Consider the following 19882-nt stretch of genomic DNA (forward strand, 5'->3'; position numbering starts at 1 on the left):
TCGTTGATGATTCATATTCACACTTTGTGGAGGTTTTTTTGCAACGTGACATGATTCTTTATGAGTTTTCATTATTTTTTGTTATCTCTCGCACTGTGGCGCAAAAGAGGGAAACTTCTGAAACCATAATCACAATCATACTGCCCGTTTGAATTAGTGAGGATGTGAATATATTGTATTATCTGATTAAAAAGTTGCTTGGTGCAGAGCTGAGAGACACTAATCTGGTTATTTAGCTAATTCCATTTTTAAAGTCTCTTGTGAATGGAGATTTTTACAAATACCTCCCAAAGGGCAGATTTATTAAACTCTTTAAAACGTCTGTGAATCGGTGACTTCACAGTTTACTTCACTGGCACAACGTTTGGGCCAGAAACGATTTGGATGAGGTGACGAAACTCAATAACTATGAGCAGAGACATAATGATGAGCTGCTATTGCCTTTATATTTTAATCACAGCTGGTTTTGTGGTTTTGTTTTGACGGAGAGATTCTGTGAAACGAAGGTCGTGTGGACGGAGGTTTGAAAGAAATACCTGACGCCTGAAAACACGGTTCTGTCTTCACATCATCTTTCCATCCCAAAGTTACAGATTCCATGTCTGAGACGAGCTGTCCTCCTGTCTCTCTCACCCCCCCCCCCCTCCTAAATCTCTCGCCCTCCATCTCTACCCACCGCTCTGTCACACATTCTCTCTCTCCCTGCTGACTTTGCCCTTCGTTGTGTTCCTCCACTCAATTTTTCCATGGCTCTCTTGGGTGCCTCTTCCCTCTTTCCCTCTTTCCCTCTCTCCCTCCTCCTCCTCCTCCTCCTCCTCTTCCTCCTCCTCCTCCTAACCACGCGACGCGGCACATCTGACGGCAGCGGTGGTTAGCAGAGCCCGTCTCTCTCCCTGCGCTGCCGCCACCACAGCAGTTAACTTAGTCCAAACCAGATGTTTTTATTCCCTCGCTCGCTATGGAGGCAAATGAAAAATAAAGAAAAGAGGGGGAGGCCAAGTGAGAAAGCAAGAGCCCTTCTCATTTTTTTTTTAAGTCTTCCTCTCTTCACTCTAGATAAAAAGGCCTCTCGGTGGGTTCAGGGTGTTGTCCTCTCTGGAGCTGGAATGCTTTCTTCTATTCTCGGGCTGCGTCTCTGTCTGGGGAGCGATGAGACCTCCAGGAGCTGCTCTGGAACGGTAGCTCGCCCGCTGCGTTTACTTAACCTCTCTCTCTCTCTCTCTCTCTCAGGGGATTGAGAGTTACTTTTTGAATTGTAAAAAAGATGCAGCTGCAGAAACTGAACAAAACTCACATCTGGACAGTTTGAAACGAATCCACCGACCAGTGATTACTGCACATCCTCTGATATATGTTTATTATTTTAACTTTATTTAAATCTCTCTCTCTTTTTTCTTCCTTAATAGCATTTCAAATATTGACCATAGAGTTTGAAATCAAAATTGTTTATGATTATGACCTTTAATGTGGATTTCTGCCCTCGTCAGGGACATGTCACATGTTCCTGTTCTCCTGACACATTAATCAGTCAGATGTCAGATGCTTCCTCCTCCAGACAGTCTGAACATTTTGAAGTATAAACACTTGATAACGATCTAATTAAATGTGATCCATCGTCATCACGTGTCAATCAGTCAGTGCTCACATATCAGAGCCTGTGTGCTGCAGGTGAGGCATTTCCTCCTCATAATGACTCTGGAGTGTTGGAGGAATGATCGTGTCAACTACGCGCTGCAGTGAGAAGAGCCTGAGGGCCCCTGGAGCCCCTGGGGCCCCCCCGACTGAGAGACTCATTAAATGAGACATTCAGGAGAGATAAATTAAGAGAGAAACTATCGTCGGCTGAAGTCGACTCCAGGCAAACGCCGGTGAGACTCATGGCGGCTGAGCAGGCGTCAGGTGGACCCACCTTCAAGATGTTGACGTAGGGGACGCCGTCATGGCCGTAGCGACTCCCGTTGACCTCGATGTGTTTCAGCCACTGGATGTGCGGCTGGGCGTCGCTGTACACTTTGCAGTGGAACTCCACGTCGCTGCCCAACACCACCGTCTGATTGGCCGGGAGGCCCGCCTGGAGGATGGGCCTGTGAGGGGAGCGCTCTGAGAGAGAGAGAGGAGGAGGAGGAGGAAGAGGAGGAGCCATTAGCTGCAGGAAATGTAGTTTATTTAAATATCATTTTTTCCATTAACAACACTCGTGGGTTTTTCAAACCACTTGTGTATGTTAATTTATTCTCTGTTTACACAGAAGCAGAAGGGGAAGTAGTCGTTTACCTAGAACATCCAGCTGGTAGGTGTGGGTGATGGTGCCGTACTTGTTCTGAACCACGCAGGTGTAGTTCCCCCGGTCTGATGGCACCGCGCTCTCCATCACCAGACTCCACTGCTGGTGTCTCAGCTGAGGGGAGACAGACAGACAGAGGGGGGGGGGGGGCAGTCAGTATCTGAACACATCCCAGGGGGAGTCTGGTTTTGTTTGCAGGTTATTTGACAAGCAACACAGTTTTTATTTCATATTTCCTCCATTTGTTAGGAGAAGCTCTTTCACACAGTCCAGATTCAAACTACACGCTGCCTGGCTTTGTTTAGAAACTCTCTGATGTAGGATTTATTTTTACCGTTTGCATTCATGTTTCATTTCACATGTTAAAATGCATAAAGCAAGATGACATGCAGAAATATCCCAGAACATATACGGGCAAATCTTAAAGATGGAAAATCACTTGATGAAGAGAGAGTGCAAAACTCTGCCAAGGCTAACGACCTGTTTTGCCACGAGAGAGAAAGTGAGAAAGAATCTGCTGCAAACAATAACAGGTTCTGTTCTTATTTTATAAATTTCATGAAATTGGTTCAGTGGATTTTGAGAAATCTGACAAACAAACAAACGGCAATGAAAAGGACGTCAGCATTAAAAACAGCAAAGCCTGCAATGATATAAATAAACGATTATTTGTATAAGCTCAGCTCAGTCAAAGTTTTCTCCTCCTGCTCCGAGGCAGGGTTTTATTCTGCACCTCCTGGTGTCTGGATGGAGGCAGCGGTCAGAAGCTAACAGGACAGATTCAGAAGCTCAGGGGGCGGAGCCAGCGAGCGGCCCGGCCCAGCGAGAACCGAGAACCGAGAACCTGCTACGCACTGATGGGCCGGCTCCACGGGTCGAGAGAGGGACGACCCGGCAGCTGGAGTGGAAACATGCCATGACGGCGTGAACTCCTCTGAAGGAGGTCAGAGTTACTCAGGACGGGAGTGAGTGATGTCAACAAGGAGGCCATTGAGGCTGGAGCACTCCACATCACCTGTGTAGGAAAATGAGCCGGACCCGGAGAGGGCTCGGTGTTTTCACAAACCTTTCACCCCACGTGTTGAGGTAACTGGCCTCTCACACAATGTGTACATGTGTAGGTGGAGGAGCACACACTCCTCCTTCTCCTCCTTCTCCTGCTCCCTCTCCCTCTGTCTTTACACTCCTCCACTCTCTCTCACTCACTCCCTCTCTCTCTTGGAGGCGCATGTGGAAAATAATTCAACAGTGTAAATATTATGCCTGTGTGTGCTTTCTGCAGTTGCATGGTGACACAGAGCGAGCTGCCCGCTCAGCGCTGGCAAATGGGTTTTCAGAACGGCTGGCTCCACCCCGTCTGCCCCCCCCCCCCCCCCCCCACAGCCCAGGAGTCAAACTGAAGTCAATGGCTGCTCTCATGAGCAGATGAGTGACGCCTTGTGCTGTGGTCGCCGAGCCCGAGCTGAGCGGGGGGGGGGGGGGGGGGGCGGAGGAATAACAGCAAAGCACAAGGGGCTCAGCTGAAAGGTGGTTGAATACGAGCAGGAGTCGGTTTGAAGAGGCAGAGACCACCAACAGAAACTGAGGGATTATTTATGTCTTTAAAAAGCCTCAGTTTTATAATAACCAGGGAAAGTTTCCTAAAGTCTGTTTGTTTATATTTACTTAAAAGTGAGACTTCATTCTACTGTTACACTACATTTTAACATTATTAAATCCTCACTATCCAGTAACTATTAGTCGTGGGAACAGTGTTATACTCTCACTGACTATTGTTTCACACGCTCTCACTGAATGGATTGTTTAGAAACTCTAATCGCCGAGTGACATTTCCACTTTAATTTCCCCCTCGTCTTTCCATCGGCACATTTAATTATTTTCTCCGAACATGCCGCTTGCTCTTATTGCCGTGCTGCCCCGGCTAACCCCGGCTAACCCCTGTTGAACCCGCGGCATTAGCCCCGAAACGTGATAATCCCATCCATTCCAATCGTGCCAGATTCCAAACAGAATTACATTATTAAGGAGCTTACAGTAGAGTCATACGAGGCTTTAAAGGTTTTATGGCTTTGGCCGTGGACCTGCGGAAGGGCACCAGCCATGGGAATGGACAGAGAGTCTCACACTGCAAGAAGTGTGCATCCGAGGGAGACGTGTAGCCAGCGCACATCGTCCGTGCATGAAGGGACGAGGACAAAGGGTTTGGACACTTTCAGCGATCGGCCTTGTTTTGAGATGTTTGTATTTTCCTCAGCGAGTCGGAAAGCAGAGAAGTTGCGTCGCTCTACTGATCGATTCGGTTATTTTAATCCAAACACACAAGTTAAAGTCTCGGGCCGCCGACTCAAACGACTTGTTGAAGACACAGACGGTTTGTTGTCTGAGGAAACACAGGAAGCGCCGCTCCCTCTAAAGTCCGAACCCTCCGTCTTCACCGCAAAAAACATAGCCCTGTCAGAACCAGCGTGGGCCAGTTAGCAGGATTGATGGCCGCGTCAGAGTGGAGCAGTGGCCCGGATCTGTGCTACCGTCTAATTCGACCCACAGAGAAGGAGGAAGCAGAAAGAGGCGGCCCGGAGGACTCGCTATTAAAGCTGGGAAAGTTTGTGGGTCTGTTGCCTTCGACTTTGGCTCGACACACCACTGCATCAACATGGAGGAGAAAACCAAATCTAAAAGCAGTCGTTTGATGTGTGTGGAGTGTTTGGGTAGCGCGGCAGGAGAGCGGCAGGGGAGGGAAAGCGGATGACCATAACTGGCCTTAAATTAAAAAAGAGTCCAAAAATAATCTTGCAAAGTGCAGAAATTCCTCGGCGGCCGACGGAGACTCACAATCCGGGGGCCGCGTTAAACTCTGGACGGCAAAAACAAGGATTTAAAGTGCTTAAGGTCTTAAAAAGCAACAGTGTGGAGCCGGTTTTAAGGGCCCGGCCCCTGAAACCTGTCAAAACAGGGATTGGTGAACCAGTTAAGCTCCGAGCGACTTGGACGGAACGAAACACAATAATTACTTTGTCAAATTTTGTCTCACTTGTGCCGCCGCAGTTTAGCATGAGCACAATAAAATCCCGTTGGCAGCACACAACAGAATTGGTTTTGCCTGTCAAAGACTCAATGGGCCGGGGACACGCCCATCCCTCCCCTACCTCCCATCTGATGGCTCAATAGAGAAGGCGACCTTTGACCTCCAGGCTCCGGCACGTCGCCCCTGCTGGAATTTCATTTCCCACTTTACAAATGAGCCACACATCCCATTTACCGTTTCATTTGGTTGCAACAGGCGTACGTGGAGTTCTCTGTGTTGCATTTCAATGGACTCACAAAGTGCCTGTGAGATGAGAATCCACAGACGAGGCCCGGGGGGGGGGGGGGGGGGGGGGGGGGGCGACTCTCAGGTGGAAAGGACTCGCTCGTCACGGCGGTTGGAGGCCGTGTGTACGACGCCATCGGTCAAAAGCAGCTCGGGTTCTATTATCTCTCGTCAGAAATGATCTCATCAAACTGCAAAATGTTCAGGAATATGGAGAAGACTCTTTTTTTCTATGGTCTAATTCTGTGTGTGTCCGTGGCTCGTTCATCTCATCGGTTTCCTCTTTAGGGCCCAAGGAAATGATACGTTCAATATTCATAAACTTTGAATAATCAGGTACCGAGTTGAATATGTCTTTTTCTACGTCCTAAGATAAATTGGGGTGATTCACGGCCACCAGAGTCTGTCCTGCCAGATAATGAGATTCTCCTTATTTCACCATATCGGACAGAAACAGACATTCACGTTGTGTTGGTCTCCGTTATGACACCAACATTTAAAGAAGCACGTCCTCTTCAGCAGTTTGTCTACAAAGTAAAAGCTTGTAATTTTTGTTGCAATGCTCTATATGCAGTGTAATTATAGAGCTTTTATTTTGTGAAAACAAACAACAGCAGCTCAGTAAATCATTCAAACTTAAATTCTGTTTAACTGGAAATGAAATCTGGATCGATGAGCTGCTGCTGTGATCTCACTTCTCCCACTCAAACCAGTGTCTCATCACAGTCGGGTCTCGTGTGGTCATTTCTTTGCAGCCCGGTATCATTTGCACGTGATTTAATAAAAAGCAAACACAGTGGACAGCCGAGCCTGAAGAGCTCTGGAGCTCTGGGCTTCTCACATCCACGTTTCCTGCTGCTCTCAGAAAGCTGCAGGGATCTAATCAAACTGTTCAGACACACACTGATTTACTGAGGCTCCTGCTTCACACACACACAAAGAGATCTTCTTTATGTCGATGTAATTGCTTTGTTTGCATAATTTAACATCATTGCTGCACATTTGCTCCACAGTGTTTTGTTCGCTCTCGTTGATAAAGTCACCAAAGTGGCAGCAGACGGACGAATGTGGATCTGAGACATCGACAGAAACATTTCCTTCTAAATACCAACAGCTCCGTTCATGCAGCTTCATTTGAATGAACTTGCAGATGAGCAAAGCTAATTTCAAGGTCAGGGAATTACCGAGTCCGCTGGCTCCGAGTCCAGCTCCTCTTTTCATTCAGTCTGTTCTGCCCTGAAGAGCCACATTTGGATCTATTTGCCAGAGAAGTGCACGTAGCTCACGATGAAGTCTTCACACAAACGCTTGAAAAGGCCCATTTGTGCCTGATTATGAGTCGATTTAGAGAACCGACGTTTTTTATCCTTTCTTCAAGGATAAAAGTAAAAAACTCCATCTCAGCCGGCGCCATTTAATCTCACATTCAGCTTTTCAAATAGGTGCGACACTTTGCTCGTCTTGAAGAATCCTCTCCACTCGACTGGAACATGTCGGGGACGAGGGAAACGATCTGCCTGAAAATGCTCCAATCTTCTGTCACATCTCCGGTACGTTTCTGAGGGAAGTGAAACCTGAATGTGATTTTTTTTTGCTTTTTTAGAAGATGAGGACGTATTTAAGGAACGAAAGGAGAACACAGTGTTTCCCTAGAGAAGCCACTGTCAACCACCGGGGGCAGACTAGAGCAGGGGAAATTCTTAAAAGCATCTGTGCTGATCAGCGAGGATCAGTTAGTGGGACACTTCCCAGTCATAGACACACTCCCAGTTGGAGGAAGACGTCCCATCACTCGTCCCAAAAATCAGACACAGTCTCTTTTCATTCTGTAGAAATTACCCACGGCTGTCAAATCCCAAAAATGATCTTGTCAGTTCAGAGCGGACGTGAGAGGAAGAAGGCTTCACCTTGAGGTCCCGCTCGGAGGAATAGAGTCTTTAGAAGGCCATTGTCAGGCTGTCGGGGCACCCCCCCCCGCCACCCATCTACCCCCCCGACCCCGCCAGATGAACCCATCACAGGCAGATGTGAGGTCACGGGGGCTGTGACACGAGAGACACCGAATGCACTGAGAGAAACGTCTGTGCTGACGACAGCCCTGTTTAATGTGTCTGACTCCACAACAACCACTCAACCATGTTTGTCATTATGAAAGAGTTAATATTTATTATGCTTTTGAGAATTTGCTATTCGTATGAAAACTCTACTATATTTTGCACATTTGCTTTGTTGTTTGGTGCATAACAAACATAGTCAGAAAACAGTAGTGTAAGTACAAAGAGAAAGAGAAAGACAGGAACCTTAATTATGAAATAAGTAAATAAAAGTATCAAAGCAAATATATAAACGTAAAAATATATACATAACGTTCAAAAGTTCACAGATTGTGCAAGACAAGTTTCTGCTGTAATCCTATTGGATGATATTCACACGTGTTGTAGTTGTGGTGCAGCTGCTGATGAAAGTCCATTGAGTGAAATCAAATAAAGTGACCGGCAGGTTAATGAACATGTGGCTCGAACAAAAAGAGCTGAACCGTAAACATGTTAAAAATGAGACGACGATATAATGAGATCAGGCACATCACTCACTTCAATGGAACCTAATGTGACTTTATTGTCAGTGCACATTTCTCTCAGAGCAGAATTGGTCCCATGGAGAAGAAAGCAAGTTAAGAAAAGAGTTAGAGTTATAGAAATGTGGATAATGGAAAACCAAAATTATGTTTATGGCAAATGACAAGGGTGAGTTGACTCTTCTCAATAAGCCTCAGTGATTAAAGTTACTGATAAAAACAATTTAGTGTGTAGACACTTTTTGCAGCGTGCTGGGTCAGCAGAGGCTTTGACATTACGACCGGGTGAAGACGTTACACCCCCCCCCCCCCGAAGCCCGGCAGTGTCACAGGCTTGTCTGTCACCCAGCGCCTTGATTCTAAAGAGGGTGACCTCTCTGCTCACCTCCCTCAAGGGCGACAGCGGCCACATGGTGATTGGCTAACTGGATTTTAGAAACCGCTCCGGGACAGAGCGAGGGAGGGAGGGAGGGAGGGAGGGAGGGAGGGAGAGATAACGTCTCAATAAAGACACAGAGAAGAAGTTAAGATTTAATAATCAACAGCTCCATCAGACTGAATGAATTATACATGTTCTGACAGTAGTTTTCCTTCCATGGTCGGTGGTCTTTATTAGGGAATATAATGTCACGTAAAGTGTCACTTGGTCCAAAGGTGAAATCTTAATTACTACAGCAAAAGTTTGGCTGATAAGAGTCAAAAGGAGTCGAAGCCTGGAGGAACCGAGGGTGACCAGAAGACAAAGATTATCTCCCTCAAGTCTTTTTATCATAAATATTCACGTACAGTAAAAAACTAAAGGGCTCAAAAGAATTAAGTGAGATACGTAAAGCTGCAGCTACTTGAAAGTGAGTTTTAAGGGTCATTTCTTCGTGCCGAGAGAAGTTAATCGTACTTTGAGTTGTGTTTCTGTGATTTACGTGCACCGACCCTTTAAAAGTCAAATACAACAAAAACAAAAGGAAAGACATCTGCTGCTGGAATGAATCTTTCCAGGACGTCTGCGTAAAAAACAGATACGGTGACATTTAAACACTTCACGACTCCGATCGTTCTGCTTTAAGCCTTCGCTGCCAAAACGTAACCGCCGAGTTAACGCACACCACAAACACAACATCTTCCTTTGGGTCGGACCCTTACTGCAGCACCACGGCCACCCAGGCTGAAAAGCACATGCGGCCGCGGTGGGAATCAAACCCACAGCGCCGCTCGGTGCCAAGCTCGACCACGCTGAGCTACACAGAGCGGAAAAATGTACAGGAATTCGTCCCGGTGGCTTGTTGACAACTTATAGTGTCACATCTCACAGAGACAACACTGGACAAGGCCAACAGGACCTCACATACTCAAGTCTCACTCTGGAGAGCAAGCTATACATATCGCTCCAATTATATATGGATGGTCCCGTAGGAGCATGTGTGGCACTAAGTGGTTTCCGTCTCACACGTGGAAACGACGCCAACAACCACACAACTGACTTTCCTGCACAGAACTCAGACTCTGTGGGATTCGGGAGGAGAAGCTGGAGACGTGTTGAACAGATGGAGTGAACATCTACGTGCCCTCACTGGTTAGACTGGGATTAATCTGCCGGGGAAAAAACGTTATCGTCAGCGAATCTTAGCGCATGTGTACGATGGAAGTCGGTGGAGGGGCCGCTTGCAAGTTGGAGCTTCCTGAGGGCTGGTGACAGGTGTGTGTCTGTGTGTGTGTGTGTGAGTCGGGGGGGAGAGAGAAAGTGGGGACAGAGGGAGGGAGACAACTGCTGTTGGTCTGCTGGGAGCAGATGTTGGAGATCTCTGTAAACTGTTAATAGCTGCAGGATCTCATTACATTTAACCCTTTAAATCCAAAACCTCCACTGGGAGAAATGCCTCCTCCAGCACCGCCAGCACCACCAGCACCACCACAGAAGTTTTTTGAATTCTTAAGTGTTTAATTCCACTCTCTGACATTAATACAGATGCTCACGATTCTTCACAACAGTTGATTTAGATCGGTTTAGCTTTTGGTGGCGGTTTGAGCGAACAACAAGTTTAATTAATTCTTCTGTGACACAAAAGGTTCAGCAGTTAATTTTTACCACGTTTGAAGTTGTGACGGCAGCTGCAGGGTTCGTTTGTTCTCCTGCGACAGTGTGTTGGTGGTTTGTTGTCAAAATCCACACAAAAGAAAACACTTTAAATTGAAGGAGAAGTTCGTGGAAACAATAGCAGCGACTTTAAACTTCCATAAACTCCACAGTGCAAATCAGTTAAAGTGCCCAAATTAGCCTTTGTGCTCTGGATGTATATCTGATGAAACTGGTTTATAAATAAAATAAAACAAGTGTGGTTAAAGTGGTTACAATACACACTGTAAAAAGTTACGCTTGAATGGGAATAATTTGTAAAGTAGTGAGTTTCAAAGGAAGAGAGTGGAAATACTTTAATGGCGCTGCACAGTTTAAAATGCAGCTAAAGAAACAAACCAATGAATACGAGAGTAATTCAACAATAAATACTTTAAAATAGAAAGGTTCTTATTTGTTACATGCACAGAATACACATTTTTTTTATATTATTCTGCAAGTCAATGATGACTTTTAATTTTTTGAAATCTTAACAGGTAACTTCCTTCATCTCCTGGAGAGAGAATCAGACACAGGACGGAAAGATCCTGAAACTATTCACCTCGCTGGGAATCATTTTACAATTTCGATGTTTACGTTTATTTTGAAGCAAATCACAGGTTTCGCGTTGTTTGAATTCCGATGTTCTGAGCACAGCCCGTTTGTCTTTTAATCCTCCAGCTCGGGGCTATTAAACCAACACAAGGGTAAACCAGGCCCCATTACCCAAAGCAGCACCATCCCACATGAGAGCCCAGTGTTTAGAGTCAATCCCATGACAAAACTGAGTCCAGCAGCTGTTTGCTGCGCTTGTTACTGTCAACACTGAGCCATCAGGCCAGTGTGCATGTATCTGTGCGACACTCTGATTTCAGCGCAGCAGTTTGAGCCTCTAAATAGATGCCGGAGAGGCGGCCGTTCGGAAAGCCGCCGGGTCCCGAGGCACGATTTCTGACCTTTATTCACCGTGAGAAGAAGATTCACCGAAGGACGAGCACTTCTCACTATTCGTGGTATAGATATTCACACCAGGGAGCCTCACAACAATCAGCCTGACGGACACGCAGCAGCTCCACCCTCTGGCACGGGATTAAGATGCCTTGCTAAAAGGTTTCTCAAGTATAGGACACAGCAATCGCCTCCTCCAGGAAGAATCTGGTGTGAGGACATGAATCTGTTAAAAGTTTGAAGCTCTCTCACCTTGATGCCGCCCATCCTCTGCTCGCCCTTGAACTCTTTGCCGTTCTTCAGCCAGTGGATGGTCGGCGTCGGGTTTCCGGAAGCAGCACAGCGGAACTTGACCGTGTTGGCGGCAGGAACGGCCAGAAGCTTCTTGTCCATCCGGTCGGGACGGGTCCAATAAGGACCTTCTGTTTAACAAACACAAAACAGGGTGTTGTGTCAGTCATTGGAAACAAGGTCCAAGTCAAAGTTCTGAGTCAGATCGTTGAACTTTGGGGACAAGACTAGTTTTAAGTTGAGCTTCGTGTCATTGGAGACAAACTTGGGTCGAATCTTAAATACGGTAACTCGAGACGAGTGCATATCTTGAAACATCTGATACAAGTCAAGCCCATTGCAACAGAGTTCAGTCTCAAGACACCTGTCAAGCATCACTCGAGATAAGTTCAAGTCAGGACTTGAGTAATTTGAGTGATTCTCAGGCGAAGGAGAGTCGGTCAGAGCCAGTCTTAAATCACGGTTCAAATAAATCACGTCCCAAGTCGACAGCTTTGTGACTCGGGTCCGACTCGCTCTGCCGAGACACTTTCTGATCCCAACAGAGTTCTCCTCGGTTTTCCATTTTCTGGCGTCTTCTATGATCATAGAAACCATCGGGACGGACCCTCCAGGTTCTTTTATGTAATTGCTAAGAGATGGCACAGATTGGATGATTAATGGATTTTGCCAGGACAGATGTGAGGTTCCACTAGAGAAACAACAACCAACTGTACCTGTGACATTTACACACTAACTTTGATCCTGTTTCACATTTTCAAAGCTAAGAAATGGTTGAAAACTTTAGTTTGAGGGATTTTCTTTAAATAGGAAAAGAGTTTGGACACATGCAGTATTTTCTGGATTTTCTTTGCTACAGTCAGGATGAGACCTTTTTACATTTTACTTACACCCCAGTGCAAAGAGACGCAGTAAAATTCAAGATGCCCTCAAATGGTGTGAAAAGCAGTTTGACGGATTGTGAAAGAGCACAAAGCGGTTTTGCGTGTTCCTCCCTCGCGTCTTCGTCCCTCGCTAACAAAGCAAGAGTGGGTTTGGAAATCGTTGGATCCTGAGGGTCTGCAAACCCGTCAGGGCGATTTATTGAGTTGTATTGAGAAGAGGACGGACAAAAGAGAGAGTAGCGAGTCAGAGAGGCCTGTTGTTCCCGGTGTGTGGGGGGGGGATGAGGAGGGCGAGGGCACTGGTGGGAGGCTCACTCTCTCTCTCTCTTTACTGGTCTGTGTGTGTTTCCCTGGACAAAAGCTGGGGAGGTGGCTGACCGGTCATCAGATGTCTCTTTTACACTCTAAATGCAGGAGGACAGAGGGAAGCTAATTACCATCTCAATGTGTGTGTGTCTGTGTGTGTGTGTGTGTGTAAGTGGGTTCAACAAAGAAATCCTCACCCTCAAGCAACACACGGGTGGAGTTTATCTTAGGTGAGATGTCGATTACAGAAATATAAATATACCTGTGTGTGATGATCTCTAAACTGCCACGTGTGTCTGCGTATGTGTGTGTGTGTGTGTGTGTGTGTGTGTGTGTCTGTCATAATGCCTGGGGAGCTCTGATATATTTCTGACACACATTTCTTTGGCTCCCGTCATGACACTTTGGCTTCGGCTTCACAGAGTAATTACAACCAGACTGAGAGAGATTGGACGATGAAAGACACAGACGTATCATCTTAGAAAGCAAACAAACACAACTTCGCTTCTATTGTGTGTGTCTGTGTGTGTGTGTGTGTGTGCGTCTCCACTCAAGCAGCGGAACACTGCAGCCTGCTTGAGTTAGAGACTCCCCAGCTCGCAAAGACAAACACTCTGCACATGCAACCACACACATACATACACACAGATGCCGGGACTTCAGAGGACATTACGCTGACTTACACTGATTTCCTGAGGCACTCTAAATCAAACCTGACCTTTAAAACATGTCTTCACCTTTAAATTTGAATGATATACATTATGGGGACTTTCATTTTGTCCCCACAGGGAAGACAAGTCCCCGTAATGTGACTGTACAAACAGAGTCAGGTCCCCACAACATGGGTAAAATATGGATTTCACACACACACACAGGTTTGTGCAGCTATCCTTATTAGGACTTTTATTCATTGTGGACAATGCAGCATAACCAACTAACCAACTAACCAACCAACCAACCCCCACTAACCAACATCTACTGGTCCTGACAAGGTGGAAATGGTCCCAACACATATTAGTATACAAACACACACACACACACACACCTTAAAAGGGAAATCTCTGTTAGATATCATTAGTCTCTCTCTCTCTCTCTCTCTCTCTCTCTCTCTCTCCCTCTCTCTCTCCCTCTCCCTCTCTCTCTCTCTCCCTCTCTCTCTCTCTCCCTCTCTCTCTCTCTCTCTCTCTCCCTCCCCCCCCCCCCCTCTCTCCCTCTCCCTCCCTCTCGACACTGAGCGCAGTGTGAGACTCTTGGAGGCGTCTGAACACATTGTTTTCTTGGCATCATTATCAGCCACACACACACACACAGACACACACACTCTGTTAAACAAAAACACGCACTGAGTTTTTAAACAGTCTCTCTCCCGATGTGTGGTCCTCTTCCTCTTCCTCCTCTTCCTCCTTCAGCCACTATGACGTATCTCACCCAGAATAGACACCTGTGGGGATTCTGTCTGTTTCATCTAATTCACTGAGCTGCTTGGCACCAGCTCCTCCTCCTCCACCCACTATCACCTGTCAGAGGATCGGACTGGGCCGAGTCCTGACGTCTTCTTCTCAGCTCTACCAGCAGCTAACTGGTGCTTGCTTTATTTCTGGCAGCTGAAGGAAAGTGGAAAGTGCTGCGTGTGCTGCCTGAACTGTCCTATGCAGGAATCTAGATAACTAATCATTCATTCTGCTGAAACCACTCAGCACGAGCATGGATTTCTGTTCCTGGATGGATGACAACGTGTTTATGACGTTTGTAATTGATTTAATTTGGGTTTTATATCATTTTATTACTGTCAGTTGTAATAAAAGAGCCAGAGTATTTTCATCCAGAGCTTTGAGATATGTGTGTCTGTGATTTGTTGGCTCGTCTGAAGCTGACGCACGTTCCTCTCCAGGAAAGTCTCCTCCAGTTCAGCAGCGATATTTGATTTCAGTGTGTTCCCAGTACGCTCAGCAGACACTGGAATCCCATCCCATGTCTAATTGGCAGGATGGTATTTCCTCAGCAGAGGGGAGTGGGCTTCTCTGCTTGGTGGTGATGGGGGGGCAGATACCCCGAAACCTCCACAGGGACGTAGTCAGCAGATAACCTGAGCCCGCGAGCTGTCATTACAGTGGAGGCTGGTTCACCATAACATGTTCCCTCGGCTCTGCGGTTACAGTGTCATGCGTGTCCACCTGTCAGCTGCGGAGGGGGGGGGGGGATCTCTCCGGGAGCCTAAAAATACTCTGGCGTTTTCCTGCTCCGCTGTTTGTTTGGTTTACGCTCGATAACAGAGCCGGGAGTGCGGCTAGTGAGATCTCTGCCACGGAGGGGGAGTGGTCAGTCAGTGGGAGGAGTCATGTGTGTGACATCACAGCGACTGTGAAGCATGAATAAAACTCTCAAACATCTCCTGACGACTGTGAAGGTGTTTTCTCTCCTGAGAGTCTGAAGCTTCACGTGTTTGTTCCATAGATTCATGTGATCTGATAAGTTTTGGTTTCACATTGTTATTCAGGCAGACTGGGCGGAGTCTAACTATACTCGACTCTGATTGGCTACGCCGTTCATCTGACATCATTATTGTATTACTAGCACCGTGATCACAATTATTCGAAAACTAATTATAAATTATCGGATTCTGGTAAAACTCCAGGATCCCTCCATCTTTCCTTCCTTCCTTCCTTCCTTCCTTCCTTCCTTCCTTCCTTCCTTGCATATGCATTGTCTTAAATTCATGCAGATCCAGATTTTACTTTTGTTAATCAAATAACAGATCTAAAGGACCGTGCATTGTCTTTGTATGTGTACTACACAACGTTGCTACACATGCTCTACACACACACGACGACACACACCCTGCAGCAGCCTGTTAACTTCCCTGCTGACTTCCTGCTGTGGCTGTGGGTCGGAGGAGCGTGACTGTGTCTCTATCTGCCCGGCTTCAGTGCAGCGGCCATTAGCTGGAGCAGGACACTGCACGGGCCGTCGGCGCTCAGACACCGACCGGGGGGAGGGGGAGGAGGAGGAGGAGGGGTGGTGGTTTAATTGTGTAATTGTATAATTTGCCCTCGCCGACGCCTGTGAGCACGAAGGCAGATTTCATTACAGATAACACTGGGGCTCTTTGAAGGCGCGCTGCCCCGACGGGCCGGCAGGGACTCTGGGCAAACAGAGCTGGAGGAATGGTGGTCGCGGTGGTGCAGCGTAGCGTGGCCCCGGCGTCCGGCCCTCTGCTCTCCTGCCAGGGTAAACAAGGAGGCTGCATAGCTCAGGAGCACAGCACAGATTAGGCTCTGTTAACATTCCTCCTCACACACACACACACAGACACACACAGACACACACTGGCCTTTCAATCCACACAGGCTGAGTGTGTACGCCACTCTCCGCACTGAAAGAGGTACACACTCTAAATCGTAATCATCGTGTGAGGGCGCACGATAGTTTGATCTCTGACCTTCTATTTTCTTCTGGTGTCAGACCCCCGACACAGTCCAGCGCTTTTTGATCTTTAAACTATAGAAACTACAGATACACATTCTCACTACTCTGCAGCTTTAGAGCCGCTAGAACAAAAAGGTTTGGAAACTCTGCAGGGTCGTTTGAATCTGGACGTGCAGAAACTGAGATGTTGGGAAACTGTGACAACCAGTGTTGGGTTGAATCCTGCATTATACTTCCTGTTTCCACTGTCACACGCTTGCCCAGTGTACCTGTCTGGTCACGTGGTATTTGAGGACGGGGATTGAAACTGATGCTCATGTGGATGGAGATGGTTTAAAAATGCCCCCCCCGAGGGCCTCTGGAGACGGCCCGGTGCGTTCTGAAGTCGTGGAGAATGAGCTCATGACTGCAGAGGCTCGTCTGTCTCTCTGCTGTGGGAACACTGGGCTGTGGCCAGTGGCATCATCTCGACTGGCAGCTCCCAGTGACTCAACCCCTCGAAGCCCCTCCTCTCCTCTCGTTGCCTTCTGTCTGGCTGTCGCTCGGCAAAATGTCTTCTGCTCCGGCTCCCTCATTAATGAACGGACTCTTTCACCGGCTCCAGCTTCCTCTCTGCATGAGGACGTGGATGTTCTTCCGCTCAGCGACAGGGACTCTCTCTCTCTCTCTCTCTCTCTCTCTCTCTCTGTGTCACATGGCTCCGTTCTGCCACAGCCAGCTAATTAGTGGTGGCTTAGTGAACATTAAGCAGAGATAGGGGTTTAACGTTTCGGGGCTAATCCCTCTCCTTTTGGCCAGGAAACCGGAGCCTCGTATGTCATGGGGTGGACTTACACCCAGAGATTAAGTCTGGCAGTCTGAGGCTATTTACCGGCATTCAGGACGTCTGCAGTGAGCTGCTGCCGCTCCGGCCTGTTTGGAAAACACTCCAGGAGGAAAGTGAAGTCCTCAGGTTTTCATACGTGGCAGGTGTCGAGCTCATTCAGAAGGCGAGAGGAAGCTTCTCTGCTTTGTCTCTTTCTATCTTTCTCCTCTCACGCCTCTGGATAAGAGCTGCAGCCACAACGTGATGATGAAAATGAAAAGAATACATCTTTAATTCTGCAGCTTCTCAAATGAGCAGAATGAGGGGATTACATGTTGAGAGGGATCTCACCCCAACAGAGACGCCTGTGTTCAGTAAACGATGGAGTGTTTGAGCCGGGGAGCGAGCTGTTGTTTCTCAGATATCAGAGAAGTGAAATAATAAAAGAAGAGAATCATGAGGTGATTACTTCACTTGTAACTGAAGCTTCACTGTTATTCCTCAAAGCAACAGCCCACAGACACATGTTGGGTGAGTTTGACACGACTGCCGCGTCCTTGAGGAAATCCTCAAATTTAAAAACACATATTAGAGAGACAGAGAAAAACTGAAACTGACGACTTCAACACAAAGTCAACCATCTTTTTGGGATCTTTTGTTTGTTCTTTAAAAAGCCCTTTTCTATAATATACACATAATATTATTAATGTGATGTCAATGGACAGATTTAGCAGCCGCAGCATCACCGACAGTTGATGTCTCAGAGTTTCACTTAAAGTCAAGTGTGAGAACTTTAAAGCGACTTTTACAAAATAACTTTGTCCTCCTGAAACTTTTCTATATTTGTCAAGATGTCGACTTCTTTAGCTCCAGTGAAGCGTCAAACTACCTTCAAGTATTTATTCTGTATAATTCACTGGAAAGTCAAGTGTTTTCTATTGGTTCCCTCACTTCTCTTCCATCCCGACATCTCAAAGGCAGCACAGCGTGGCGTCTGGTTGGTCGACAGCCCGCTGAGGGGGCGGAGTCGCTCTCTGTCGCTCTGGAGTCGTGCTCGCTGACAGAACAGAGCGTGCGAGGAGGCGCTCAGCCGGCAGACGCCATCCCTCACAGGTCTTTGTTCACCTGCACCTGAACTCAGCACATCTCCCAGCACAGCTCGCGTCCCCACGGAGCACCGAGAGGGATGTGATCTAACGGAGAAGCGTCGGCTCCTGTTCTGTGTGATGGCGCCGTTTCGTTAAGTGCTCCAGGGAGAAGCTTTGATGCGAGCGCAGGAAGAGGGTTGTCAAGTATAAAGCATTTCTATAGATCCCAGTTCCATTTGTGCTTCCTCCAATTCTACTTAAAGTCTAATCTTATATTAAATCTTGGATTCCAGGAAAGGTTTTTATTATCACGAAGCTCATGAAGCTGTTTATTCAAACTCGTTAACTTCCTCTTGTCGCTGGAAAGATCAAATGTATGGTTTCACTTGTGTGGTGTGGTGTAGAAAGAATAATTAGGAATTCACCATTTCCATTACCTGCATCTTCTGGATCTTCATCATAGTCTTCATCATCACCAGACGACAGAGAATCTGAGAGGAGAAGACAAATCGGGTTTAGATTGAGGATCATGGACGGATCTCGAGCACATGTGGAGCTTGAACTATAAGAACCATCAGATAACACCGACTTCACATCTGGAACGTTTGGACCACTTCATTTATTCTGTGCAACAATAGAGAGAAACTAAGAGGAGTGAAAAATAAATAAAGGAATGAACTTTGTGCACATTAAAAGGCCCAGTGGAGATTAAATGGTGTGTGTTCGAAAACTAGCGTGATTACACAAACACACACAAACACATGCACACACACACACACACACACAAACACACACACACACACACTCGGGCTGACTCTGCTCATTGAGAAACTCATGAATGAGTCCACAGTTCTCCGCTGTGGCGTCCTCAGATATTACAAACATTTCCACAGACGGTACAAATGAGGGGGTCATTAGTGCGACACGCTCGTGTGAGTGTGTGAGCGTGTGGGATACACACTGACACACACACACACACACACACACACACACACACACACAGACGCTAACTCTTGCTAACAGTTAGCAGGTCAGATGAAGTCTAATTGCTCCTCGACCACAGATACTGTCTCACATTTTCACGCCGGCTTTGTAATAATTCTCGATGTGACCTCGATCTTTACTGGTTCAGTTCCACAGGTCTGGTTAATGGGAGCCAGCTGTTATAACCCTGGTGAGCTAAAGCTTCTCCTGAAACACTGCTCTTCTCTCCTGACGCCTCCGTGCATCACTGCGCTTTGCCACCGTGCCGCAGCAGCAAAAGCCATTGGGATTCCCTGAAGTCCGGATGGAAGATAACTGACCGATAGAACCACGGTGCTTAGAAAATAAAAGCTGAATTATGCAAATAACCTCAGTAAAATTGAAATAATATAATATATTCAGATTTAAGCTTAAACAAATTGGTTTGCTTGTGCATCCAAAGTGTCAACGACCATCATACTGCACCAGATAACGTGAGTTTACAAACGGGATCCTTCTAACAATAAGGAAAAGCATTTTGTATTAAACAAGTATTTGTTTTAATCAAAAGCTGAATTTAATATAATCTGTCAGTAATTTTTGTTCCGTCTGCAAAGTCTCCAAACGTTTTTCATTTTCATACAACTGGCAAACAAGTTCTTTCATCTCCTCAAGTTACACCTTCTCATTTACAACATGTGCACTGTGTGTACCGTGTGTGTGTGTCTGTGTGTACCATGTGTGTGTGTGTCTGTGTGTACCGTGTGTGTGTGTCTGTGTGTACCGTGTGTGTGTGTGTGTGTGCGTTTGCACACTACGATCTGGCCGCTCTGTGCTGTCTGGACCCCGTCCAGGTGCTAAATCTGATACCGCTCCTAAATATCTGACACCT

At 46.8% G+C, this 19882-nt stretch overlaps 1 protein-coding gene across 1 annotated transcript in view; it reads right to left on the reverse strand.

Moving 5' to 3' along the window:
* Positions 1 to 19882, reverse strand: part of fgfr3 (fibroblast growth factor receptor 3) — a gene marked incomplete in the record, with an annotated part of 61731 nt that overhangs the window by 22001 nt on the left and 19848 nt on the right. Inside the window, 4 exon segments of the mRNA XM_062397213.1 lie at positions 1910 to 2100; positions 2275 to 2398; positions 11480 to 11649; positions 18465 to 18518. Coding sequence (XP_062253197.1) covers positions 1910 to 2100; positions 2275 to 2398; positions 11480 to 11649; positions 18465 to 18518 — 539 coding nt within the window.

The sequence above is a fragment of the Platichthys flesus genome, chromosome 10 (assembly GCF_949316205.1).
Source record: "Platichthys flesus chromosome 10, fPlaFle2.1, whole genome shotgun sequence".
NCBI classification, from domain to species: Eukaryota; Metazoa; Chordata; class Actinopteri; order Pleuronectiformes; family Pleuronectidae; genus Platichthys; species Platichthys flesus.